General features: G+C 42.0%; 1 protein-coding gene across 1 annotated transcript in view; it reads left to right on the top strand.

The window, feature by feature from the left end:
• Nucleotides 1-27,565, top strand: part of PCIF1 (phosphorylated CTD interacting factor 1) — a 797,200-nt gene that overhangs the window by 479,514 nt on the left and 290,121 nt on the right. Inside the window, exon 10 of the mRNA XM_044090229.1 lies at nt 22,874-23,036. Within this exon, the coding sequence (XP_043946164.1) occupies nt 22,874-23,036 (163 nt within the window). The remainder of the gene's footprint in view (nt 1-22,873; nt 23,037-27,565) is intronic.

Raw genomic sequence — 27,565 nt, forward strand, 5'->3', positions numbered from 1 at the left:
ATTTGGCTAGGCTTATATAGGCCCTAGGGCCAATAGCCTTGTACCTACCTATGAGCCTTTTTCCCTAATCCTCAGAATAAAGGGGACAGGATCCTGCACTCCCTGGACGTGCACAGGCAGCTTAGGTTCTACCTGGACAGGACTAAACCTTTCAGAAAATCTGACCAGCTGCTAGTCAGCTTTGCTACAGGGGCAAAGGGCAAGGCCATTTCAAAGAAAACCATTTCTAAATGGATAGTACACTGCATCCATTTCAGCTACAGACACCATGGAAACCTACCCCACAAGGCATCAGAACTCATTTCACTAGGGCTACGTCAACCTCTACAGCATTTTTCATGGGAGTCCCTACCAGGGACATCTGGAGGCTGCAACCTGGAGTTCTGTACACACCTTCACCAAGCATTACCCACTTACCTATCTTTTCTAAATCCAGAGCTGGATTTGTCACAGCAGTCTTAGAAGGAAGGCCTGCTAGCCAGCCCTAATGGTTCTTGACTGCCTCCACCCTTCCTCAGCTTTGGGAATCAACCCAAGTGTGATGACTGCAACAGTGAAACATGAAGAACATAGTACAGTTTTGTACACTTACCATAAATGTAGATGTTCGAGTGTATTCACTGTTGCAGTCCTGGTTACCCTCCCTCCAGCCCCCTGACTTCTCTATACTTTCTACCTAGCCTTTTTTTTTGGCCATATCTTATAACAATGGTATTTACTTTTTACTGGGGGTGTTCCACACCATGTAATTGCTTCCTATTTTGGGGGCTCCTGACATCTGGGGCAAGAAAAACTGATGTAATAGCGTCGGCTGCATGTTTTATACCCCTGCTGACCTGACATCATGGAAGAAGCGACAGCATCCGACACAGAAATCCCAAGACTCTGGTATTCAGGCCGAATGAGGGCTACCTGCAGGCAGATAACTCAAGTGTGATGACTGCAACAGTGAATACACTCGAACATCTACATTTATGATAAGTGTACACAACTGTACTTTCTAATAGAGATACTGGCATAAACTTTGTGTACACAGTCAGTCAATATTTTAAGCAACATGTTGCATAACTTCATGCACTCTGTACATTCTCCTTTTTTTGGAGTGAGGGTGGTGCTAAGGATTTCCATACTTGCCTTGTCCTCTAACTCCAATAACTTCATGCTTCCTTCTTTTGGGTTTCTGTCAAGTCATTGATAATAGTTTTGGCAAAGAGAAATATATTGAGAGCAATTCAATAAAACTACTTTCATCAGCAAATGGAGTTTTCACCTTTCTCCTCTGTTGTGTGACCTGGAAGTTGGTATGTATAAGTTTGGTGGGGGGCTTGCCCTCCTGCACAAATTTGTGTGTCCAGGGTTCAATGCAAATAATATTAGCAAACATCTTTTAATTTATTTTAATTTACCAAAAATACTGTCTTGAATAATGAGTCATTCCAGATGGCCATGATGCAGTATGCCCTGCCTTGCTTACAGACAGGGGCAAAGGCATCAAGGAGATTCCTGCAGTCTAATTTCAAGCCCTGCCATTCAGACTCACTACAACCCCATAGGTGTACACCAAATGCATGGTTTCATTCACAGCTTACATTTGATTACTGGGGATGAGGGTTTTCCCCTGCCTGGATAACTGTCTTATAGTAGCACCCACTAAACTTCTCACAGTAAGGTAGTATTTCGGTTGTATGTATATTTGGAGAATCATTGTCACTGTGGCAAAGTCCTAACTGGATCCATCACAGTCACTGGCACTTAAAGGCCACCAGTTGGATACAGTTAATCAGAAGTCAAAATTGCCAAAGGACAGGGTCTCTTACATAGCTCAGGAAAGTCTTCAGTCTTTCAAAAACTCCAAACCCCTCTGTGGCCACAGTGTTCAAGGTTTGGGGCCTGATGGCATTCTTTATTCATACAGTACCATATGCCAGACTGAACATGAAGGTATTACAGTGGACACTCAAGACTCAGTGAAGTAAGCCACCCAGCCCATGAAACATAAATTTAAGCTTTGAAAGACTTGCATCAGGCATGTACTGTGGCAGACAAGCTCACATAGTCTGTCTATTGGCACTTCATTTGTTGGCCTAACCCTTTGTCATGGTAACAGACGTGTCAGTACAGTGTACATCGGCATCACAAGAGGCCAAATTGCACATTAACGTACTGGAAATGAGAGCATTCCCTATAGTGTTGCAGGCATTTCAGGATTGTCTGCCCATGATGCTGTATCCATCCAGTTCGCCAACATGAAGGCAGTATGGTACATAAACAAGCAAGATGGAGTATGTTTATATCCTGTTTGCAGTGAAGCCATGAAGTTTTGGGAATGGGCTGTAAAACTGAATCACTTTCTTGTACTTATGCACATCCCGGCGACATCCAACATGATTGTGGACAGGTTGAGTAAATCAGTATTCCTCCCACATAAATGTTCTCTGTGTTGTGTTATAGCTCAAAAAATATTTTGGAGGTAGGGAAGACCCTGTTATGATCTTCGTTTGCTTCACCATTCAACACCAAATGTGAAGACTTTTTTCACCATCATCCTGCCATCATGGACAGCACCCAAGAGACACATTTTGCCACATTTGGCCCCCAGACCTACACTGTGCCTTCCCCCATTTCTACGCTTAACCAGATTCCTACATAAAGCCATGATGTGCAAAACAAAGATCATTCACATAGCTACATTCTGGGCATGCCTGATATGGTTCCTCCTGCTGTGGACTAACCTCAACAGAAGTCCTCTTCTCCTTCCACAGCATCCTCGACTGCTGTCTGTCTTGTCCGGGCTGCCTCATTTGCAAATTCAATCCCTACAGTTGACTGCATGGTTTCTCCAGTGATGGTTGAGGACCAGTCAACTCCCTCCAAATGAGATCAGTCTAATAACTGCTTCTGAAACACCTTTGATTAGGAAATTTACAAACACAAATGGAAAAAGTTTTTTCTTGGACTGCTCAGCAGAATATAACTCTCCCTCCTTTCAGATAGTTATTGCAAGTGCTTACTTTTTTAGCAGACATATACAAAAAAAGGAAGGAGCTAGTTAGTCTTTCTTAAAAGTTCACATGACTGCTATGTCATCCTGTTATCCAGGATTTTCTTTGTCCCTCTTAGAGTCTCATAAAGTATCGGAAGGTTTCTTAAAATTTGTTTTTTTTTACTCCAGGCCACCCTCGGTTCGCTCTGCTCACTCTTGGGATTTAAATTTTATACTCAAGAGGTTAACTGTCTCTGTTTGAGCCAGACACTTCTGCAGATATTAAGTTTCTGACTTAGAAGTCAAACCTTCTGGTAGCCAGTGCTTTCACAAGGAGAGTCTCAGAGCTCCATTCACTGTCTTATAAATTTCCTTACTTGATTTTCCAGCAAGACAGAGTCATGCTCAGAACTAAACCTTCATTTATGCTGAAAGTAGCCACTCAAGGGAATTTGAATCGTCCATTCATTTACCAGTGTTCTTCTCAAACTCTTCTAACAAAGGTAAGTACCAATTGCATTGCTTGGATGTCCACAGACAAGCTTAGATTTTACCTTCATCACACAAAGGGTTTCAGAAAAGTTGAGCAATTGTTTGTTTCCTTTTCAAATGTCAAGAAAGGCCAAAAAGTAGCTAAGATAACCCAGTCCAAATGGATGCACATTTGTATTTGTTACTGTTACTCTTCAAAAGACAGATCCTTGAGCATTAGGCTGAAAGCATGCTCTCTCAGAGCTCAGGCCAGATCCACAGCTTGTCTATGAAATTTGCCATTGGAAGAGATTAGTGCTGCTTCTACTTGGTCACCCTTTTTTACATTTGCTAAACACTACAGTTTAAATACTCTGTATAGAATGTGCGTTTGGACCCACCACCCTTAAAGACCTACTATTTTAGGCAGCCCAAGGTCTCCTGGGGTTTCTCTCCACCATCAGTTTCCAGTGTCTGGACAGGATCAGAGTACAAATGTAAGATGTACTTCATACTGATCTCTGCTGCAGTAGCCTTAGACATATGGGTTATATCCTGTCAAGGATATAACTGCCAGACAGCCAGCTTCCAAAGCTTCAGAGCACCTTCCATACACCCAAACTGTCAAACAGCTCAAGCTTAGCTAACTAAAAGACAAGTCTGGGCATGAAGCTTTGCACAACTTTACTGCCAGTAAAGAGTACACTTCTCTGAGGCATTTGAGGATCGACGGTGAGCTTGCGCTTTTCTTTGCTGGGCATGTAAGTTCTCTTTTGGGGAAAAACAACTTAAAAATGTCTTTAATTTTGGTAATGTTTTATTACTTTTCTCTTCAGGGAAAGTTATTTTAAAACTAGGAGTGTTGTTATTTAAAGGACCGTCTCGAGATTGTAACATTCTTTTAAATGGAATACTCATTTCTTTCTGTTAGTTTAAAAAGTAGTGTTAACTGAAAGCAGATTTTCTCTGGAGAAGTTGTGTTTATTGTTCTGTTGTGGGGCTGTCATAGTGTTTTAAAGTGTTTTTTACTGCGTTTTTTTTTCTGTCAAAAACAATTTTTATGGACTAGTGGTTTTACCAGCATTTGCTGCTAGACTTCCCTGCGAAGTAGTTTACTGGGACTGGTTCAGGGTTTAATTCAGGCTATTGAGCCTTCTTGTAAAGTATTTTCTGGTAAAAGAAAGAGGGATTCCTATTTTCCTGAACAGATTCAGTATTCTGAATTTGAACAAAAACATGCAGGGATGGATTCAGGGTTTTGTTCTCTGATTTCTGATTCAGACTCAGAGGAGAGCTGAGTTTCTGATTTTCCCTGTGGGTGTTTATCTTTCTCTGAGACTTGCTAGAATGTCTCAGTGTTTTCAGTGGGAAAACCCTCAGAAAATGCTATTGAATTGTAAGAGAAGGATTTTCCAAAACTTACACCTCTTCCTGTACTGTCTGCTTTACAGGATGTGTACCTTACTTCATCCAGCTTTCCTAATAGTTAGCCAGCTGTCCCTAGAAACGCAGATAGGATGTATAAAGTTCCTCAGTCTTTTAATTTTTTTTATACACTCATCACAAACTGACCCTGCAGCTGTAGAACTGCTCTGAGTTAATTCCATTCCTGCTCTTTTGAATAAGGATGGGAGAATTATTGATAGGTATGGGGGGAAAGTGTATTCTTCTGCAACTTTAATTTTCAGAATTTTGAATTGTCAGGCTCATATGTTAAAGTTTGTTTTGAAAAATTGTGAAAGCATGAGGAACTGTTTATCTAGTTTCTTATTTTGAAGAAAAATCTGCTGTAAATAACTTAGTTGCATTTCTTCCATTGCACAGGTAACTAAATACTCATTGATTGCAGTGTGTGTGACTGTCTTGATATTTCTTCCAAGGCTATGGCCACTGGTACTGTTTTAAAGAGTTTTGCTTGGCTGCATTATCAGAACCTCCCAGATTATGTAAAAACTAGATTTTAAATTCTCCATTGGATAGATATTCAATGTTTGGCCCCTCTGCCGCAAAAGTGATCAAAAAGTGGGATGAAAGAGAAAAGCTGATCCAGAGAATCTGTAAAATTTTCACCTCTTTTTCCAAATTGTCTAGGGGATTTTCTTTCTCCTCAGGCAATTTTGGTCAAAAACAGAATAAACTGCCTCAACAGAATTCTCGTAAACAGACTTTTAAGAAGTGGCAAGGGGTCCAAAAAGAAGTCTCAAACTTCCCAAAACTATGGACAGTCCAATAAATCTGAATGACTGTTCAAGAGACCTTGTGACCCCCGCCTCCACACTGGCCCCTGTTCTCTCCCAGAAAATCTGAATCTCCATTTTTCTTTTTGCCAACAGTTTGTTTCAGACAAATGGGTGCTGAAAATGAATCATCAGTGTCATAGGTGGCAGTGGGAGAAAATTCCTCTTTTCCAAGACAGCCATTCCTCATCCTGCAGACCAGACTCTTTTGTTTCCACTTCTTCTTTATCACATGCTGTCCCAAGGAGTGATAGAACCAGTTCCTCCTTCCCTAGTGAGGGAGGGGTTTTAATCAAGGATGTTCCTAGCGCCAAAGAAAGAAAATATTGGGACACCATTTCTGGATCTTTCTTTTCTAAACCTGTTTGTGATAGTACCCAAATTCAAAAAGTTGTCATGTCACAACCTATTACCTCTTCTTCCTCTTTCAAGTTTCCTGGTAACACTAGACTTAAAAGATGCTTCTCACATCCCTATCCATCCAGACTTAAGACATTTCTTAAGGCCTTTTGTGACTGGATCACATTATCAATTCTCTGTTTTACCTTTTGGACTATCCACTTCACTAAGACTTTTCACAAGATGTCGAACTGTAATTATAGCTCATTGCAGAGTACACGGTATCCTCATTGTTCCATATTTAGACAATTGCTTATCTTTGCAGTGTCTTTTTCAAGGTGTCAGGAATCTCTTGGTTGAGAGATCTCTTGCACAAACTGGGATTCCAAGATGACATTCAAAAGACTTTCTTGACTCCCTCATGCAGGATTGTGTTCCTGGGATATCAACTAGATACCTCAGTTCAGCACCCTTTATCTTTGCAGGTACCAGTGTTGGAAGAAGAGAAATCTTTTGGCAGAGATAACAGATGTCTTTAAATACAGGTTTCCCCGTCTTCCTCCCTGCTCCAAAGCAGTCAGTCACCACAGATGCTTCAGACTTTGCTTGGGAGCAGTTGGAGGGTTAAAAGTGCATGGCTTGTGGGGAAAGAACAGATGCAAGCACATAAATATCAAGGAGGTGCTTGCCATGATCAAAGCATCTTTAGTCCCTGGAACCTCTTCAAGTGGTTACAGACAGTACCACAGTTGTGGTACATCAGCAAGGAGAAATTAGGTTGTACCTCCTTTGCAGACTACCCATATTAGCTTGGGGTATAGCTTTACAGCACAGTCTCACTCTATAGGCATCCTACATTCCATCAGAGCAAAACTGTATGCAGCCACGTTGAGTAGGACCTGGGCAGATACTCACAAATGGAAATTAGATCAGAGGCTTTTACAAGATTTGATATTTCTGTGGTGGATTCCTCAAGTAGACCTCTTTGCCCTCCTCTCTGAACAATCATCAGGCCAAATTATGTTCCAAGATTCCATGTAAGAAGGCTTGGAAGACAGATGACTTTTATTTTGACAGGAATGTTCCTGTATGCCATTGCACCCTTTCTGCTAATGCCCAAGGTACTTCTGAAAATTCAGAAGGAATTCCCCCAAGGTCATTGTGGTGACTCATTTCTAACCCAGCAACCATGGTTCTTCCTTGTTTTAGAAATGGCCAAGGGTAATTACTACAGGCTTCCTCACAGAATGCATCTACTCAAAACTGGCATGCTGGGTATACCCTGACGTCAGTCATCTTCAGTTGACTGCCTGGATGATGGGGGTCTTGGGTCCTATTAGGCACCTGTTTTCTGAGAATATGCAGCAGGTACTAATGGAGGCAAGAAAGCATGCTACTGGAAAAAATCATATATCATTTATTCTGTTTGACATTTGTTTACCAGGAAAGTCCATGTGGTTATGACCCCATTTTCATTGGAGGTCCGGATAGACAAGCTTCACAGTACACATTAAACAGAATTAAAAAAATGAGCAATAGTTACATATATTAAGACAATAACAAAGTAGTACAATATGTGAAATACAATGAAAGAAAAATAAGCAAACTATAAAGGCAAGCAATAAAGTTAACCATGCATTATACACAAGGTAGAAGAGAGTTCCTAATGTGCATGTTACATAATGGTGCATGAAAAATATATAACACAATAAGTAATAGGTCATAAAAGCCATAAACTTTTTCTGGCAGGAGAACTAGATAGTAAATTTCAGTCAAATTCTGGGATAGATAAAGGTTAGTGTAAGAATGTAAAGAAAGGACATTAGAATGTTAATAAATTAAAGAGAGGTGAAGCTAGACAGTAGATAAAGCAGGAAGGGAAGTAGGATATATCAAGAGAAAGTGTATTACGAGTGTAGAAGAAGGGAATAGAAAAGAGTACTAAGATGGCAAGGAACATGGGCAGATCCAGTTGTTGGTTAGATGCTATTTCAGCCTAGACTTGAAGGAATAGTAGTGGGTACAAGTCTAATTGCTTCTTGAATGCTATTCCTTGATTTGGCAACACAGTGAGAGCACAGATTAACCCTGTTAGATCTTTGAGGTTTGTAAATAGATAGTAGATACTTGCCACAGAAGTGTAGGCCACAAGATGGAATATAATGTTGAAGTAGTGATGATGTAATTTGCAAAAACGAGGAGTTGTACAGTAATTTGTGAGTTAATGTTAGTTGATTAAGGGTGATAAGGTGGAGAGGCTAGCAAATGCAAACAAAAAAAAAAATTGTAGTTTGTGACAATATAACCCGTACCCTTTCAGGACTATTTGTTCTCTGGTTTACAATATTTGCTTGATTTACTGTCCTATGGCCTTTATTAATACTCTGTCAAGGTTCATTTATTATCGGCTATTTCAGCATGTATGCCCATGGATGTTCATCGTGTTTCACTGTTGCAGTCATGACTGTAGGGTTCTCCCCTGCCGGCAGGCAGTCCTCGGTCGGCCAGAATCCCAAAGTCTGGGTCCGGCGTCGGCTGTTCAGCCATGCTCCCTGACGTCAGAGCGCCAGGAGTACAAAGCTGACAGCCGACGCCATGTTCTCCAGTCTTTTTTGCCGTGCGGTGATAGCAGTTCGCAAGTGCCGGTCGGCTGACTCCTGACAATTTTTTCTAATCAAACTTCAGTCTGAAGACTTTCTTCTCCTACTCAAAGCTAAGTACCCCGTTGGGGAAACTTTTTTCTTGCTCCAGTCCGATGTCAGAAAAAGTTAATAATTGTATTTCATGTGGGAAGCAAATACCTCATAAGGATTTTCATTCTTACTGTATTCCTTGCTTAGGCCCTGACCACGACGTAGCTAGTTGTCGGTTTTGTGCTAGATTCAATCAACGTACTATCAAACGAAGGTACGATTTTGCATTTCATTACTTCGGTAGGCGTTTTAATTACAAAATGTCATCGGATACGGTTCCAGCTACCGGAGTTCACAAACGACACAAGGACAAAGACAGGCCTCCGAGGTCCAAATCAGACAATATCGCACAAGCGGAGCCAGCTTCAGGTTTGGCTGCCGTCAGTGAGGCGCTTTTGGAGCCCCTGTCGTCGGCCATTTCGGAACCGATGGCTGAAACGGACTCCCACGAGGAGCCAACTAGGCCTTTGAATATTTCAGTTGGACCTTCGGACACTGCTCCTTCGGATGGGTCCGGAGCCGCTGTGCAGGTACCGGCTTCCGAAGGGGTTTTCAGGCCTACTCAGCTTCTTATAAAGGCAAAGCCAAAGACAAAGGCAAAGACTCCTTCCAAATCAAAGACTGCAACCCAGGCCTCTTCTGATCCGGCTCCCAAGTCTCAGAAACAGTTACTTAAAATGGCGGAGGACTTACTTACTATGATTAGGGGTTCACATCCCCCTCCAGATAAAAGGCCAAGACAGGAAGTTTATTATGACTCCTCTGATCAGGCTTCTGTTTCTTCTGTTTCTTCTTCTGACCAGGAATATTCTTTCCCTCCTTATGAGGATTCTGATGCTGAGGAATCCATTCCTTCAGCTTCTCCCCCTGAGGATTTCTCTTTTGGGGAAACTTTGCATGAAATGAGGGAACATTTCCACTGGGAAGGACAGGAGTACTTGGAATCTAAGAAAAGACTAAGGGATTTTCTTCTTCTTCCCCAACATAGGCCCCTGGCTATTCCTCCTATTTTGGATATTGTGGATGATGCTTTTTCGGAGGCTAACTTAACTCCTGACTCTTTTCCTCCAGCTCCTGTTAAGCCAGACAGATACTATAGGGTTCCTGATTCCCACCAGTTTTTATTCAAGAACCCTACTGCTGACCCTGAAACCATTTCTCAGGGTCCTAAGGGCGTTAAGGCCGCTTCTGCTAAAAACCCCATTCCCACTGAGAAGGATTCCAGATCTTTAGAAAGATGGGGCAAAAAAGTGTACACTTCTGCTACTTTATCTATTAGGGCTTTAAACTGTCAGTTTCATATGCTGAAATACCAACAATTTCTCATGTCTGTTTTAAAGCAAAAGCTAACTTCCATTTCCGCCTGTGCAGATGATAAGGAACTACATGACTTACTGCATGCCACTGAACAAGTTGGGAAGCATGGTTTACACTGTGGATTTGATGCCTTGGAGGCTTCTTGTAGGGCTGCTGCCTCTGGCACAGTAATTAGAAGACATGCATGGTTAAAGGAACAAAATTTGCCAGATCAGGTAAAGGCTAAATTATTGGATGCTCCTGTTCAGCATAATGTTTTACTTGGATCTAAAGCTGAAGACGTGATTAAAAAGATGGAGGACAAGGCAAAGTCCATGCAAACAGTTAAAGATTTCTTACAAGTACAGCCACCCAGATTTAGCAGGAATTGGCCTACAAAAAATTGGTCCTTTCCCAATTCAGACAGGCCTCAGAGGGGAAGATATAGACGCCCCCGAGGTAGGCCTCATACGCAAGCATCTTATAGACCAAGACAGTGGACTGCTTCCACCCCTAGGGGAGGAGAAGACAGGTCGCAAGCTCATAGAAAACAGGCTCAATGACTCCCTTTGTTGGGCTGCAGGAACTTCTTGCCTGGAAGCCCCTCTCGGAGGAAAACTTTCTCTTTTTCATCTAAATTGGACTCTTATAACCCAAGACAAGTGGGTTCTGGATGTGGTTTCAAGAGGTTACAAATTCCATTTTCATACTCCACCAAGGCCAAGCGGATGGCCAGATCTTCCAAAACATCAATGGTCAGAGGCATTAAACCAGGTGGAAGCTCTCTTGGCTATGAAAGCCATAGAACTAGTTCCACTTTCAGAGATGGGACAAGGTTTTTACTCAAGGCTCTTTCTAGTCCCCAGGAAGCAAAATTCATGGAGATCCATTCTGGATCTGTCAGTCTTGAACACTTTTCTAGAGATACCAAAATTCAAGATGCTTACTGTACAGCAGCTACTACCAATGCTGACCAAAAATGCATGGATGGTAACTTTGGATTTAAAAGAAGCATATTTACACATCCCCATCAGACAGGAACGCAGAAAATACCTCAAGTTCAAGGCAGGATCGAGGCACTACCAATTCTCTGCGCTGCCCTTTGGATTGTCTACTGCGCCCAGGGTCTTTACCAAATGCCTGGCTCCAGTAGTAGCTTATTGCAGACTCAAGGGAATTCAAATTTACCCTTATCTGGATGACTGCCTTATTCAGGCAGACAGCAAGGATGTCTTACTCCAGCATCTACAGTTTGTTCAGAATCTTCTCAAGTTCCTGGGATTCACTGTAAACATAAAAAAGTCAAATTTGACACTCTCACAACAGATAATTTTTCTGGGCGCTTCTCTAAACACAACAACCCAGATGGCATTTCTGACATACGAAAAACAGTTACAGCTGGCTTCAACTTTCAAAACCTTGGCAACTACAACTCAGCTATCTGCAAGGAGATTCCTGCAGGCTCTGGGTTACATGGCCTCCTGCATCCTTCTCATACCATATGCAAGACTACATATGAGGAAAATACAGTGGTACCTAAAAGTGTATGGTCTCAGCATTGTCACAGCCTAGACATGCTGATCTCCGTCCTGCCTTGTCTTCAAAAGGAATTCCTTTGGTGGTCCAAGGCATGTACTCTAAACAAAGGAAAACCCTTCTGTCTGCCTCCTGCCACTCAGATTCTAACCACGGACGCCTCAGATTATGCATGGGGAGCCCATTTTCGGGGCAACTGTCTGCAGGGCCTTTGGACAAAGGATCAGAAGCACCTGCATATCAATTTAAAGGAAATGTTAGCCGTTCAGAAAGCTCTGTTGGGCTTCTGGAATCTTCTACAACCAGGACAACTACTGATACGGACAGACAACACCACAGTTCTGTGGTACATAAACAAGCAAGGGGGATCTCATTCCTACCCCCTTTGCAGACTAGCCATGGATCTTTGGAACACAGCCCTAGCTTGCAATCTGGACCTTCAAGCACAGTTTCTACCAGGGCAGCAAAACTTCCTGGCAGACAGTCTGAGCAGAAACCTTTCGGATCCATACGAATGGATGTTGGACTCCGGAATATTCAAGATGATTACAGCAGTCTGGGGATGTCCTCACATAGACCTCTTTGCATCCCACCTCAATCATCAACTACAACTTTTTTGCACCAGGACTTTCCACAATCAAGCTTGGAAAGTGGATGCTCTATCATTCAGTTGGAGAAACTTCTCGGGATATGCCTTTCCCCCTCTTCCTCTTCTTCCATGGGTATTACTAAAGATCAAGCAGGACAAGCCCAAGATGATAATCTTGCTGGCCCCAAATTGGCCTCGACAGTTTTGGTACCCAACACTAAGAAACCTTTGTCTAGAGCCACCCTGGGTTTTACCACAGATTCCGAACCTTCTGTCCCAACACCAGGGTCAGATTCTACACTCCCATGTCAAAACTCTCAGCCTGGCGGCCTGGTTAATCCAGAATCTTTGATTCATTCTCTCCTACCCAAGCAGGTTATGCATGTCATTTTAGAAGCCAGACGTCCTAGCACTAGAAAATCTTATGCAGGAAAATGGAAAAGATTTTGTTCCTGGATGCAGGCTCAGGATTCTGATCCTCTTATTCCTAACATTCCTCAGATTTTACTTTACCTGTCAGACCTCTTACATAAGGGTCTCGCTTTCTCTTCCATTAAGATACACGCCTCTGCTATTTCTGCTCATTATAATACAGACCCTCCTATCTTTTCCCACCAGCTCATGAGACAATTTCTCAGAGGAGCTAAGAACTTAAGGCCCCCTAGATCTCCTCCCATTCCTGCTTGGGATCTCAACTATGTTTTGGAAAAGCTCACCTTACCTCCTTTTGAGCCTGCTGCCTCATCTGACATCAAGTTTTTATCTTGGAAGACAGTCATCCTTTTAGCTCTGACCTCTGCAAGGAGGGTTTCAGAGTTACAAGCTCTTATGGCTGTGGGAACCTTATATTATTTTTCATCAAGACAGGGTGTCTTTAAGGACTAATCCTACTTTCATGCCTAAGGTGGTTTCCAAAGTGGCTTTAAATCAAACTATTCACTTGCCAACTTTTTTCCCCACTCCTCAAAATAAAGGGGAACGGATCTTACATTCCTTGGATGTACACAGACAACTACGTTTTTACCTGGACAGAACCAAGGACATCAGGAAATCAGAGCAATTATTTGTTTCTTATGCGTCAAGTTCCCAAGGTAAAGCCATTTCAAAACAGACCATCTCTAAATGGATTGCTCATGGAATCAGATTGTGCTATTCACACCATGGAAAGCAAATCCCAGGGAGTATAAGGACTCACTCTACCAGAGCTGCTGCCACTTCAGCTGCCTTCCTCAGGGGAGTTCCTACCAAAGACATTTTGGAAGCTGCAACTTGGAGTTCAGTGCATACTTTTTCCAAGCACTACAATCTACCTCTCTACTCTAAGTCAAGGGCAGGCTTTGCTTCTGCAGTCTTGCAGGGCCTTATAGCTGCCCCCTCTACTTTATAACCACCTCCCTTTCTTTCTGCTTTGGGATTCTACCCTACAGTCATGACTGCAACAGTGAAACACGATGAACATAGTACAGTTGTGTACACTTACCATAAATGTAGATGTTCGAGTGTCTTCACTGTTGCTGTCTGGGTTTCCCTCCCTCCTGTCCCCTCTTATTTTTTCTTTTGTGTGGTTCCTTTTTTCACCCTTCTTCTGAGGTGTATTTGCAAAGGGTATGGGACCTTATTCATTTTGGAACTTCTGACATCTGGGGCAAGAAAAACTGGAGAACATGGCGTCGGCTGTCAGCTTTGTACTCCTGGCGCTCTGATGTTAGGGAGCATGGCTGAACAGCCGACACCGGACCCAGACTTTGGGATTCTGGCCGACCGAGGACTGCCTGCCGGCAGGGGAGAACCCTACAGTCATGACTGCAACAGTGAAGACACTCAAACATCTACATTTATGGTAAGTGTACACAACTGTACTATCCTCCTCTTTCAATGTAGTCTCATGTAAAAATGTTCTTGAAAGGGGTTTTGCGTAAGAGTTCTTTTAGAAAACCAGTGGCCCCTCCTTGGGATCTTAATTTTGTATTAGACAAGCAAACACTTTCTCCACTTTGACCAGCTAATCTGTCTGACTTGAGGTTCTTAACATGGAAAACAGTTTTACTGATTGCTCTGACCTCTGCAAGAAGAGTATCTGAGTTGCAAGCTCTTATGATGAGTCAACCCTATATTTTCTACATGGACAGGGCTTCTTTAAAACTAATCCTTCTTTTTATACCTAAATTAGTATCTGAGTTTACTTTAAGCCAAATTATCCATCTCTCCATTTTCTTTCCTAAACCTAAAATTAAGGGAGAAAGGATACTCGTGGATGTCCATAGACAGCTCAGGTGCTCTTTTGATAGAATTAAGTCTTTCAAATCTTTGGCTCAGCTGTTCTTTTCTTATGAAGGTAAAAAGGAGATAACCTGTGTCAACACAGAGTATTTCCAAATGGTTGTATAAGGCTATTACCCTTTGTTATACTTACCATAACAGATCCATTCCAGGCAGGATCAAGGACCACTCTACAAGGGCCCCAGCTTCATCTCTGACTTCTTGGAAAGTGTTGGATTTTAGAAATACTCCAGAAGCAACAATTTGGTCCTCTCTACATACTTTTACAATGCACTGCAAGCTTGAGTCTTTCCCTAGGTCTATATCAAGCTTTGATAAGGCCATTATCCAGGGCTTCTGGATCCTTCTCCTTCCAGCTCCCAAAATGTAGTTAGCTGTGGTAATCTGACCATATAGTTAAGGCTACTGCAGCAATGATCAATATGAAGAATACAAGTACAGTTGTGTAAGTTGAACTTGCCTAACAGTATTTGTTCAAATGATCACAGAGTGCAGTAGCCACTCTCTCCCTTCATCCCTCTTGTTTTTTGGTGTGTTTATGCCAGTAGCTGTCTAAATAATCACTGCTGCAGTAGCCACTTCCTCCCTCCATCACCTTGTTTTTTTTTGGTGAGTTTTTATGCCAGGGTGTGGACATTTATTTTTTGTTGTTCCTAGCATTGCCCTTTCGGGGTTCAGCCTGCCCCTCTCTCTCTCTACTTGCAGGAAAGTTCTGAAGGGCTTTGCACCAAAACTTGCTTTTCAGTCATCTCATTTCAGACTGCTTGACTGTTTGGGTGCATAGAAGGTGCCCTGAAGCATTGTAAGTTAACTGGCCATTATATCCTTGGCGTGATATAACCCATGTAGCTAAGGCTACTGCAGCAATGATCAATCATTCAAACATCTGTTGATGTTCTGTAGTCCTATCTCGCCTTCATTCTTACACTTGGGATCAGAGCCGAACCTCGGCTCCGACCCGGCCTTACTCTAGCTCCAAAACTTCTGGTTGGCTTGTGGCTAGGAAGTATCCTATCATGCATCACTAACCTACCCCAGATCTTTGGCCATTCTTCCGTTGACCCTGTTTGTATCACTGCATCGCTATTTCCTGCGCTGCTGGTTTTTCTTCTTTCCACCCTTGGGCTAGGCCCGTTTAAGTTAGAAGACTGAGTCCTCGTTCTGTTGTTTGTCTTCCGTTGGGCTAGGTCTGTTTAAATTAGAGGACCTAGTCCTCGGTTCTGTTTTTCCGTCTCTCCCTGGGCTAGGCCCGTTTAAATTAGAGGACCTAGTCCTCTGTTTATTTCTTTCTCCTCTTATGGCTAGGCCCATTTAAATTAGAGGACCTAGTCCTCCGTTTGTCCTTTGTTCCATCTGTTTATTAGTTGTGGTTGTATTTGTGGATAGTGATTTTGCATTATGTCAAAAGACTCTAAAGATCATAAGCCTTCGGGCTTCAAAATGTGTACTAAATGTGCCCAGAAGATGTCCTTGACTGATGGGCACAATTTGTGTGTTTACTGTTTGGGCGCTATCCACCTGCAAGAGTCTTGCCTATTTTGTCATGCTTTCAGTCCTCGTGTTCTTCAGGAGAGGAAGAACAAACTCATATTGAAAGGACTATTGAAACGTTGCTTTGAGGAGCAATTGGGATCTTCATCATCCAGCTCTAAATCTCCTTCCTCCTCCAAGAAGGACAGACCAAAAACTACTAAAAGGCAGTCTCCCACCCATTCTGTTTCATCGGAGGCACCAGACAAAATTTCTTAAGTGGCTTCACCCTCATCGTCTCCACTGATTTCGGTGCCAACAGAGGTTAGCCTAGTGGATCCATCAGTTTTGGCTCCAGGAACTTCGGAGCCGATAACTGAAACTACATCTCGGAGCCAATCATCTGAACTTGACAGGTTTTCCCTACTCTTAGGTCACCTGTATTCCAGCGATCTAGATCCCCCACTCTTATCTTCCAGGTCCTCTAGGAGCCTTTTTGATGAGGACTTCGAGCTACTGGATTTAGTGAGTCGAAAGGTGTGGGAGTCTCCTGATTCTGTGGAACCGGTTCCTAGAAGACCAAATAAATTTTTGTCAGCACCCCAGGGCAAGGATTTTCTTACTAAGGGTGTTCCAGTAGATGCCATGGAGGTGGAAGCAGCCACCAAAAAGGAACTTGCCAAAACTTCCTCCACTGTCCATCCACCGAACAAGAAGTCTCGAACGATGGATAGGTATGGGAAGCGTGTCTTTGCTTTAGCGGCCTTTACACTTCAGTCGCTGAACTATCTGTGCCATTTCACAAGGCTCCAGAGAGATCTCCTAAAAGTGCTGGGAGATACTCTACAGGATAATGTATCTGATGCGGTATCTCAGAAGGTCAACGCACAGATATCTATCCTAAATTCTATTGTGAACTCCTCCATGAGGCTAATCTCATATGCAGTGGATGGAGCGAATAGGGCAGCGGGTTCAGGAGTCTCTCTCAGAAGGCACTCCTAGATGCGTTTGTGTAACTTTGCGGAGGCCTTTAAATCTACATTTACCAACGCCCCCTTTGATGGATCCTCATTGTTCAGATCCAAGGTAAAGGACACACTCACCAGGTGGAGCAGAAAGGAAAACCCTGTCTGCCATTGGCGTCTGTTTTTCCGTCCCTTCTAGACCCTATCCCAAAGGGCAGAAGGGCGGCAAAATGTGGTTCAAAAAGTTGCAGAGGTTTTTTCAGGATGCACAAAGTGATTCTGTCTCCAGAGGCAGAGGAGGAGGAAATAATGGTAGATGCCGCCGTAGAGGTAGAGGAGTCCCACAAAATCAGGGAGACTGTGATTCCATTCATGGTCTTCCCTATCAGCGCTCCTGAAAGGAGGCCTGACTGCACGTCTCTGGAGCTAGTTGGGGGTCGTATTTCTTTATACCCAGAAGCCTGGCATGACATTACTCAAGACAAGTGCGTATTAAAGATAATTACCAGAGGTTACCATATTCTCTTCTCATCTCCACCCCCTCAGACCAGACGAATCCCAGATGTGCCATCCAATCACAGGGATTCAACAACTCTAGAAATCCAAAAGTTGCTCGTGAAGAGAGTCATCCAACCAAGCCCCGCAGACCAAGTAGGATTAGGGACTTATTCCAGATTTTGGTGCCAAAAAGAACAGGGGACATGAGACCCATTTTAGATCTCAGCAAATTGAATGAATCTGTACAGAAGTCCAAGTTCCGAATGGTCACCTTACAGTCGATACTCCCATTTTTAGGGAAAGAAATTTGGATGTGCTCCATAGACCTCCAAGATGCTTACTACCACATCAAAATGGACAGGGCATCGAGGAGTCACTTACCCTTTCGGTTGGGAGCCAGTCATTATCAGTTTCATGCCCTGCCCTTTGGTCTCACACAGCCCCCGGGGTGTTCATCAAATATATGGCAGTGGTTACAGCTCACTTGAGACGTCAGGGATTCCAGGTGTTTCCATATCTTGGCGACTGGCTCCTGACTGCCACCACCAGGCATCTACTGTTACAGGCCAGGGGCGCTACCATTTCAACTTGCCTGCAGTTAGGAATTACAGTAAATTGGCAAAAATCTGCATTGTCGCCCTCTCAGCATGTGAATTTTATTGGCGCCGATATAAACACCGTCTCCATGAGGGCTTACCTTCCCGTAGAAAGAATTCAGAGTCTAAGGGAACAAGTCTTGAGCTTACTTCCCCTAAGAAAAGTCCAAGCAAAGGTGGTGCTCAAGCTATTAGGGACCATGGCTTCCACATTAACACTAGTTCCATTAGCCAGACTGCACATGAGGGTCCTGCAGTGGTTACTTTTTGCCCAGTGGTCACTGCAGTACCTCTCTCTGTCTCACCCCATCCTAATAACAAATTTGTGCAAACAGGATCTTCGTTGGTGGACTCAGACCAGCAATCTAAACACAAGCAGAACTTTTGTTCCTCCCCCTCCAGTTGCCACTGTGACCACGGTTGCCTCCAAGATAAGGTGGGGGGGCATTATCTAGGGAGAACTGTCCAAGGCACATGGCAAGATCATGAGGCTCATTTGCATATCAACATCTTGGAGATGAGAGCAGTGCTTCTAGGATTGCAAGCACTTTACAGCTTTCTTCCTCTAGGGACGATTGCAATTCTCTCGGACAACTTGTCGGTGGTATGGTACCTAAACAAACAAGGAGGAACCAAATCTTTACCCCCTTTGCAGAGAAGCCATTCGAGTATGGGAGTGGGCAGTGTCTTCCCAGGGCTTTCTGATAGCAACGCACATCCCGGGGAAATCCAACGTCATAGCAGACAGACTCAGCAGGGCTATTTTGATGCCTCACAAGTGGTCTCTGAACACATACGTTGCAGAACAAATTTTTCGCAAATGGGGCCAGCCTTGCTGCGATCTCTTTGCCACCCCTCTTATTGCCAAATGAAGCAGCTACTTTACCCTGATTCCCCTGGAAGGGGAAACACCAAGAGATGCACTCGTTCACGATTGGCCCTCGGACTTCTCTATGCCTTCCCTCCCTTCCCCCTCGTGTCAAAGGTGATTCAGAAAGCAATATTCTCGGAAAGCAGAATGATCCTAATTGCTAATTTCTGGCCTCGACAAATTTGGTTCCCCTTCCTTAGACCTTATCTAATGGACGAACCGTGGACTCTGGATCCAGTGCCAGATTTGCTTACACACATGTCAGGGGCATTCCATCCCTCTCTCCACACCCTCAACCTGACAGCTTGGCTGCTCCAATTCCATCCCTAGTCAGGTTTCATGATTTTTCTCCCAAGGTTGTACACATTCTGTCATCTTCTCACAAACCTTCTACCAGGAAAATTTATACCAGTAAATGGAAAAGATTCTCCTTTCTGGCCCGTGAGAGAAATCTTGATCCTTACACAGCTCCCATTTCTGCCGTTTTAGACTTCCTGTCGCAGTTATTCAACCAAGGTTCAGCAGCGGCAACTATTAAAGTCCAGTTGGCAGCCATTTCCACTTTTCATGTTGCTAACAAACCTAATCTTATGGCTCATAGTCTTTGTAGAGCCTTCCTCAAAGGGACCACTTTGCTAAGACCCCCAGTCATGGATCCCGTGGCTCCATGGGAATTGATCTTTGTTCTCCATAAACTTATGTCAAGTCCTTTCGAACCTTCAGCAACATGTGACCTCAAGTTTTTAACTTGGAAAACTATATTCTTAGTGGCTATCACTTCTGCAAGCAGGGTCTCTGAACTACAAGCTCTTTCTGTTAAGGCCCCCTATTTGGTGTTTCATAGAGATGGGGTCTCCTTGCGGACAAACCCTTCCATTATTCCTAAAGTTTCTTCTCAAGCCAATATTAATCAGTCTATTAAATTGCCTGTGTTCTTCCCTAATTTTTCTAACAAGGCAGAATACAAATTCCACCAACTGGATGCGCACAGACAATTGCGTTTTTATCTGGACAGAACTAAAGATTTCAGAAGGTCGGATCAGTTGTTTCTTTCCTTTTCGGACTCTACGAGGGGCCTTCCAGTTTCTAAAGTCACACTATCTCACTGGATTTCCAGTTGCATTTCATTTGTCTATTCCTCCAGTGGTAAAGATTTTCCTTTCAAGGTGAAAGCTCATTCTACCAGGTCTGTGTCTGCCTCGGTAGCCTTTCAAGCTGAAATCCCAATAGACAACATTTGTGCTGCAGCAACATGGGCTTCACCTCACACATTCATTACTCACTACAAATTGGACATGGCTTCTGAGACCAGGTCTTCCTTTGGTTCCACAGTACTCAGGAGCATTTTCCAATGAGCCACCCAAGATGAAGGTGCTAGGGACGCTGTCCCAAGTGTAAGAATGAAGGCGAGATAGGACTACAGAACATAAAGAAGTTATGTACGTACCATAACATTCGATGTTTGTAGTCCATCTCGCCCTTCATTCTTACGAACCCTCCCTCCTGCCCCTCTCCTTGAGGACCTGGGGGTAGAATGCCTACTGTTTTCTTGTTAGTTCTTTCGATTTGGTGTGTTCTTTGTCTCTGTATTTGTCTATGCAGCAAACAAGATCTGGGGAAGGTTAGTGATGCATAATGGGATACCTCCTAGCCACGAGCCAACCAGACGTTTTGGAGCTAGATTATGGCCGAGTCAGAGTTGAGATTCGGCTCCAATCCCAAGTGTAAGAATGAAGGGAGAGATGGACTACAAACATCGAACATTATGGTAAGTACATAACTTCTTTTTCTAGTAGGTTCAGCTTACTCAACTGTAATTTATGTACTTACCAGAATATCAGATTTATCTGGTTTCTGTTTGTACACTTGAACGACCCACACAGCTATCCCTTTCCAAATTATCACTTCCAAAGGGACCTCTGTTGGAACTCTGGAGACCTGTTTTTACTTCACAGTTCCTAATAATATAATATTCTCTTCTGTTAAGATTTGTAAACCAGCTAATCATCATCACTCAATCTAGAGTAATTCTAAGGGGGGGCAGAAGTTTATGGGACAAGAGAGAATCTCTAGCTTACAAGGAGTGTTATTGCCAGAGAAAAGGTACCAAGGTGACCAGTACACCAATTTCCAGTCTGGACAGAGAACAGATAAAGCTAACATTCTGTAAGCTGCACTCCCACCAGTCCAGTAGTTAAGGGCAACCAATCCCATGATTATGAGAGCTATTCTCATCATTGGTGATTTGTCCTTATCAAAGCTGAAAAAGTGGATGTGCTGTAAAGCTGTTGTTTCCCACCCCTATCTCCCTGACTTCTCCAGCCTCTGCATGGCTAGTCAGTCTCTGGTAATGCCTTCTTTTGTTCTGTGTGTCACTTGTTTTTTGGCACTGGGAAGCCAGAAGTGTGTCATGCTTCAGTGACACACACACACACACACACACACACACACACACACACACACACACACACACACACACACACACACACCCCACTATGTCTGAGAGTGTGTGTGTGGCATGTGCATACTTGTGTGTGAACTACTGTAATGCTGTTGTAAGTGTTGCAGGACATACCTTGGTACTCCTGTTATTTATGGGATACTAACTGACATCTATGTGTATGGTACATGTTTCAGAAACACAGGCCTATTTACAAACCTCAGACTGTACTGGTGCAGTCTATTCATATTTGTGTTTTGTTATATCTTGGTAGTCTACAGATGACACTTTCCTAGGTTATAAAATGCAGTTGGCCTGTGTATCTGAAAAGGAGATGCACAGACTGTGGGGGCATACCAGCAGATGTACTAAACCAGTAAACACTTTCCTGATACAATTCTTAATTCTGATCTGTGCATATAAATAGAAAACATTTTGCATTGTTCAAGGAGTGCAATATATCAAGTACGATATTTTGCAAAGGGTTGTGTAATGAATTTTTGATGTTTTTTTTGTATACCTATATATGTGTAAATGCAATAATCACATAGTTTTATTTTATTAACAATTACTGAGCTTGGGTCCCTTGCGTGATTATGTCTGAATACATTTACTTATTGGGACAATTTTCTGATACAGGTGGTCATGAAATGGCTTAGTAATGCTTAGATCAAGGCTTTACTCGATAGTTGCCCTCATCTTCAGTAATACCATTTTTTATGAAGCTGGGTACGGTATATTTTGTGGTACTTTCTGAATTGAGCATCACTAGTTTTTCCTGTTTTTTAATGTTCATTTCTTCTGCCCATTGTCATTGCATTTGGTGCAAGTAGCATATTGGCTGGGTTGCAGTATATAAACATTGTCACCAAAAACACAGGCCACATCCACAGCTTGTTTGTTGCTTACTTCCTTACCAGTCCACACAGTAAGCCTACTCAGTGAGCAGTATGTTTCTGAATCTCACTTTTAATAGATTAATCAAAGATTGTGGCTCCACAGTTTACTTTAATTCTTAGATTTTATTTACAGATTTTATACACTTGGCTGTGCTTCACATGTCAGAAAGGGCACTGTGAGAAGATGAAGAACAAGTCAAAATGCCAGCATAGTTTTAACTTAGGGGGCTAGAAAGCTAGGAGGCAAAAATGAGCTTGGAAGCCAGTAGATCAAAAAAAAAAAGTCAGAATGGGCTTAAGGAGATAGAAAACTAGTAGAGACAGACAGACAGTACTGTTGGAAAGCAAGACTATATTCTAGGATTGAATGTAAATCAAAATTCTCTCCAGATTCCATGTTGTGCATTTCTGCCCTGTTTTTGTCTTCTAGGGCATACTAACAGAGTCTGTAAGTGTAGCTGGTGACTGTGTAATCCTGTATATGACTTTTGTATACTAAAGTACAGAAATGAAAAATGCATTAAAATCCTGAAGTTATTGAGAAGTGTGTTTGGAACTGGGAGAGGAGATGTTGGCTGAAGAACTTGGTTTGGTGTTCACTGAATCCCTGCACATCAAAGCTAATTGCTTTATCAACTGGGCATCAGGATGACTAATTAAGTTATGTCATGTGTTTTAATAGACTTGTTTTTCTGATTTTTCTCCTCTAGGACAGACTGGAACACCTGCGAAAACAGTGTGGACCCCATGTGACAGCAGTAGCCAAGGACTCAGTAGAGGGAATCTGCAGCAAAATATATAGTATTTCATGTGACTATGTTAAGCGAATGAAAGAAAAACATTCGGCATTGCTCAAAGAGCACAATATATCGGGTATGATATTCTGCAAAGGTTATCTACTGAATTTTTGGTGGATAAAAAAATAATACAGTTACTGGAGCTTGTTTATAGTATATAGAAGAATATAACTTTCCATATAGTACAAAAGAGATGAGTGGCTGTTAGTAAGCTTTTAAATGCCAGTAACACAAATGTATGACTGTAACAGCTTGAAGTACTATGCAGCACTGGGCCTTTGACTGAACCAAATGTTTAGGAACAGTACTGGGCGCTGCAAATTTTAGGGGGGTTTTGCATCGAGCTGGAGATATTGTGCCTTTCACTCTTCTAACTTTGTAGAATTGGCTTGGAAGTTTTAGATTTCTGCTCATCACTGAGGTCCTCATCTGTTGTGAAGCTGGCTATATAATATGCTGTTCACTATGGATACTGATGTTTCCTTATAGAGCTAGAAGCTGTCATTGGGTGTGTTGCACAACAGTGCTCAGAAGATTATGTGGTAGTCAGTGTGTGATAATGTACATTTTGTTGAATTGCACTCTGATCAAAACTACTATGTTGTGGACATTGCCTTGCAGTATTAGAGTTGATTATAGTCAAGTTTAGGGGTGTAGGAAGCAAATACCCTGCACAAAGGTGTGAGACAGGTTTCTGTAATTGATGGTAAGCCATACCAAACAGTTTTATTCTTTAAGAACGTTTTGATGAGATAGCGCTTTGCAAGTTGTTCAGGAGGTATTTCACAGAGTTTATGCTTGCTCCTAACTTTCATAATATGAAATTGTTGTGGTCTTTAGCTTTTCCTGGTACTGGATTTATGGCATAGTGCTGGCACTTGTGACTGTGGTACTGATCTATTCAGTGTTTTTCCTTACTTTTGCCTCCTCACATGCTGGAGGCTTTGGCATTGGGTTTGCGACATTGCTAGTACTTGTGAAAGATGTGGCTTTTATGTACAAAGCAAGGTGTTCAGTTGCTATTGTTCATGATACATAATAGTGATGTGTACACAATACAAGGAACTGTAGCTTGTACTGGGATTTACCACTTAGTAGCTGGACTTGTGAGTACCATTGAAATGTGCAGAATGTGGGGACCTTTAGCTGGTGCTGGGTTTACTACACAGTATTTATTCTTCTAAATGCTTGGTGATACTTGAGAACAGTGAGTGTGCATCATGGGCATTATTGTTGCAAGAATTCTTTTTCTGAAACGGGATTTAAATAAATGTGGCCAGCAGTCTCCTGACACTATCTTTTTTAAGCAGTGTAATGTCCCTGAGGGATATATGGATGCTGTCTCACTTCATGGCAGTTAGAGGAAGCCTGGTTATAAAAGGGAGTGAACCACATGTCCTACTTTATTCCTGCCTGACATTTGAAATTAATGATCTCCTTGATTTGCTTTTTAGGTTGTTTGTCTCTTTCTAACGCTACCACCAGAGCATTTATTGTTGTTTCCACTTTGAACACATTAACCGAGTTTTGCATGAATTACACTGACTTCACATTGAAGCCAGGCTCATCTTTATGATTTTGAGTCTAACCTGCTGTAGCTTGCATGATTGTGGCCTTGCCTGCTTAAAATTGCTATTGGTGCCCTATGTATCCAAATCATAATAAAACAACTGTCACCTATGTTCTTCTAAGGTGGGTCTGATGGTAGTCCCCAGACTGCATTGTGAAATTTCTAATAGCCATACTTTTACCAGTTTGACCTCAGTTCTATGAAACATACCATCTTCTGAGATTTAGCTCAGTGAATCTGAGGCCACTTTGAGTATCATTGGAATATGGCCTATTCAGGAGAGTATACCTTAATCCTTAGCAGACCCTGGCACTGATAAATATAGTGAAAATATTCTACACTGGATATCTTTAACATTCCGAGAAGTAACCACCATAATGGACTACTTTAACACTGACTGGTTTGCTTACAACTCTAATAACCCCACTAATTTCATTAACCTGCATGGCTTTACCCAGGTTATACAAAGTGCGACCAGAATAGACAAAGCCACCAAAAGGCAATCAATTCTAGATTGGATCCTAACTAACAAACTTTCTCAGGCCTTCCACTTAGGTTGTATCCTTGACAGCATTGGTGATCATCTCCCAACATACATAGAGATTACCTCCTACTGTCACATTTGTAAAAAAATGCTCAGTCCTTTATCTCCATCTTGCAGATCTGTGACTGGACCTCACACAAAACACTACCCCTTGATACTGCTGTGTGTTATTTTAATATCACCTTCCTTGACATTCTGAATAAACTAACCCCATGCAGAACTACTAGAGTAAAATCTAACTATGCTTCTTGGCTAACGAAAGACACTAAAAATCTACTCAAAGAGGTAAAGCCTGGGCACCTTGGCATACCAACAAAAATCAAGTTAACCTAGATCACCAACTACAGACAACTTAGAGTAGCAACCTCATTCTTACAAATGTATTTCACAAGATGAATAACTCAACTTTAAAGACAGGAGTAGATTGGGATTTCCAATTTTTAGTAACAATTTTCCTTGCTATACAGAGGATAGTGCATAATAAAAATGTTTGGCTTTTAGGAATGACTTCATCAACAGGAACATTAAAAAGGATAAGGGAGTCAGAAATTATACAGTTATCATTCCATAGAGCTTTGCAAAGATATTTAAAGTCTAACCAAAATGGGGAAATTATTTTGCAGTTAACAACCATATGCATCCAGTCAGCATCAGGGTGTTGCTGGACATGTGGACACTCTGATGCTGACTGGCACAATTCAACTCATTCTTTACAAGTTCTATACATTTGCTTTCTAAGAACTACTGTAATACACCTCCAACTATCCCATTTATATCCAAGGAAACCAGTGACCCCTTCTCCTTTAAACCTGTACAGATGTATACCATAAACAATTACTCCTCTAAACTTAAACCCTCAACCCTTGCAGCTGATAACCTACCTACAGAATTCCTAAAACTAGCAGCAGATGCCATATCTTGTCCTGTCTGTATTCTGATTAACTGCTGTATCTCAGAACACTACGTTCCCTTAATCTGGAAAATATCTTACATAATCCCTCTGCATAAGGGAGGGAATTCTGCTGAGTTCTTCGACTACTGACCCATAGCAATCTTATCTCTCCTAGCCAAAGTCTTAGAAACATGCATTCACATGCAGCTCTTGAACTACTTATTATCTAATAATCTCCTGTCTAACACACAGCTTGGTTTCTATCCAAATCATAGTACAACAACTGCCCTTCTAAGTTTTACTAATACCATCAACCAGTATAAAAATGATGGCAAACTAGTATCCTCCATCTTCTTGGATCTGCCCAAAGCTTTTGACACTGTCTCCCACTAGAACTCCTTACTAAATTCTCCACCCTAAAACTTAGTCACTCTTCTCTTGCATGGCTCCATAGTTACTTAACTGGCTAACACCAAACCGTCAAATGGCAACAACATCTTTCATCTCTATTGCCTGTCACCATATATTAAGTATTTTTACCAACAGACTTCGTACAACTACTCATCTAGTCTCCATTGTTCAGTATGCAGATGACTGTCTTCTCATCTGTGCTACACCTACCCTAAAACAACTTGAAGTAACAACACAACAGTCCTTAGTTTTTGAATCCTGGTTATCAAACTCACTACTGATGCTGAACCCATCCAAAACTAAACTTATGCTCTTTCACCCCAGTAAATCACGAGACCCCCCCCCCCAACTCCATTCCACATGTATTCCAAACTAGGTGCACTGTTCAGAATCGAGCCTTTTCTCACTAACACTACAAGACTGGCAGTTGCCAGAACCCACCTACTCTCTCCCCTGCTATATGCCTCTCCTATCTTTATCAACCTGAAAAAAACTGATCTAGCCAAGCTTGAATCCTCACACCAAGCGAAAAAAGTAAACCTAGATAATCCAAATAAATGCAGCAGGCTCGAAATTAATCCACTAAAGAAGACACTTTATTAAGTTAGCACTTTCATTTTACTCCAGTGAGTAAAACTTCTTCAGACAACAAAAAATGGAGTTAACCCCATAAATAGGAAGCACTCCCCTGAACAAATTAATCAATTAAAGCTTTAAAGTGCACCCAACAAATAAAATCATATTAAATGCATCACTATTCCTAAACACTGCACTACACAAGTAATTCATCTAAATGCTTAGTATAAAAAGTATAAAATGTATATTATGAAGCGCATTGATAAAATATGAAAAAGCTGTTCCAAATGAATATAGAAAAAAATAGGTTAACATAATTAATAATTAAAATAAGAGGACATAGATGTAATAATCCCCTCAGAAACAACCATGAAATCATTGAATATATTTTAAAAGAATAATAATGTGAGAAATAATAATTATTTCGCACATTATTATTCTTTTAAAATTTATTCATATAGTATTTTATAGAAAACACTGTGCAATTTTCCTTAACAGTTTTGTGGTTTAAGGTATGCCTGTGTGGCATTTCGCAAGAAAGTTTATGATGGGTGATCCCTGGTCACTGTTAGAATTTCATGTGTATTTATAGCATATATTTACAACATATAA

Source organism: Protopterus annectens, chromosome 12.part0 (genome assembly GCF_019279795.1).
Source record: "Protopterus annectens isolate FY-2018-M chromosome 12.part0, PAN1.0, whole genome shotgun sequence".
Classification (NCBI taxonomy): Eukaryota; Metazoa; Chordata; order Ceratodontiformes; family Protopteridae; genus Protopterus; species Protopterus annectens.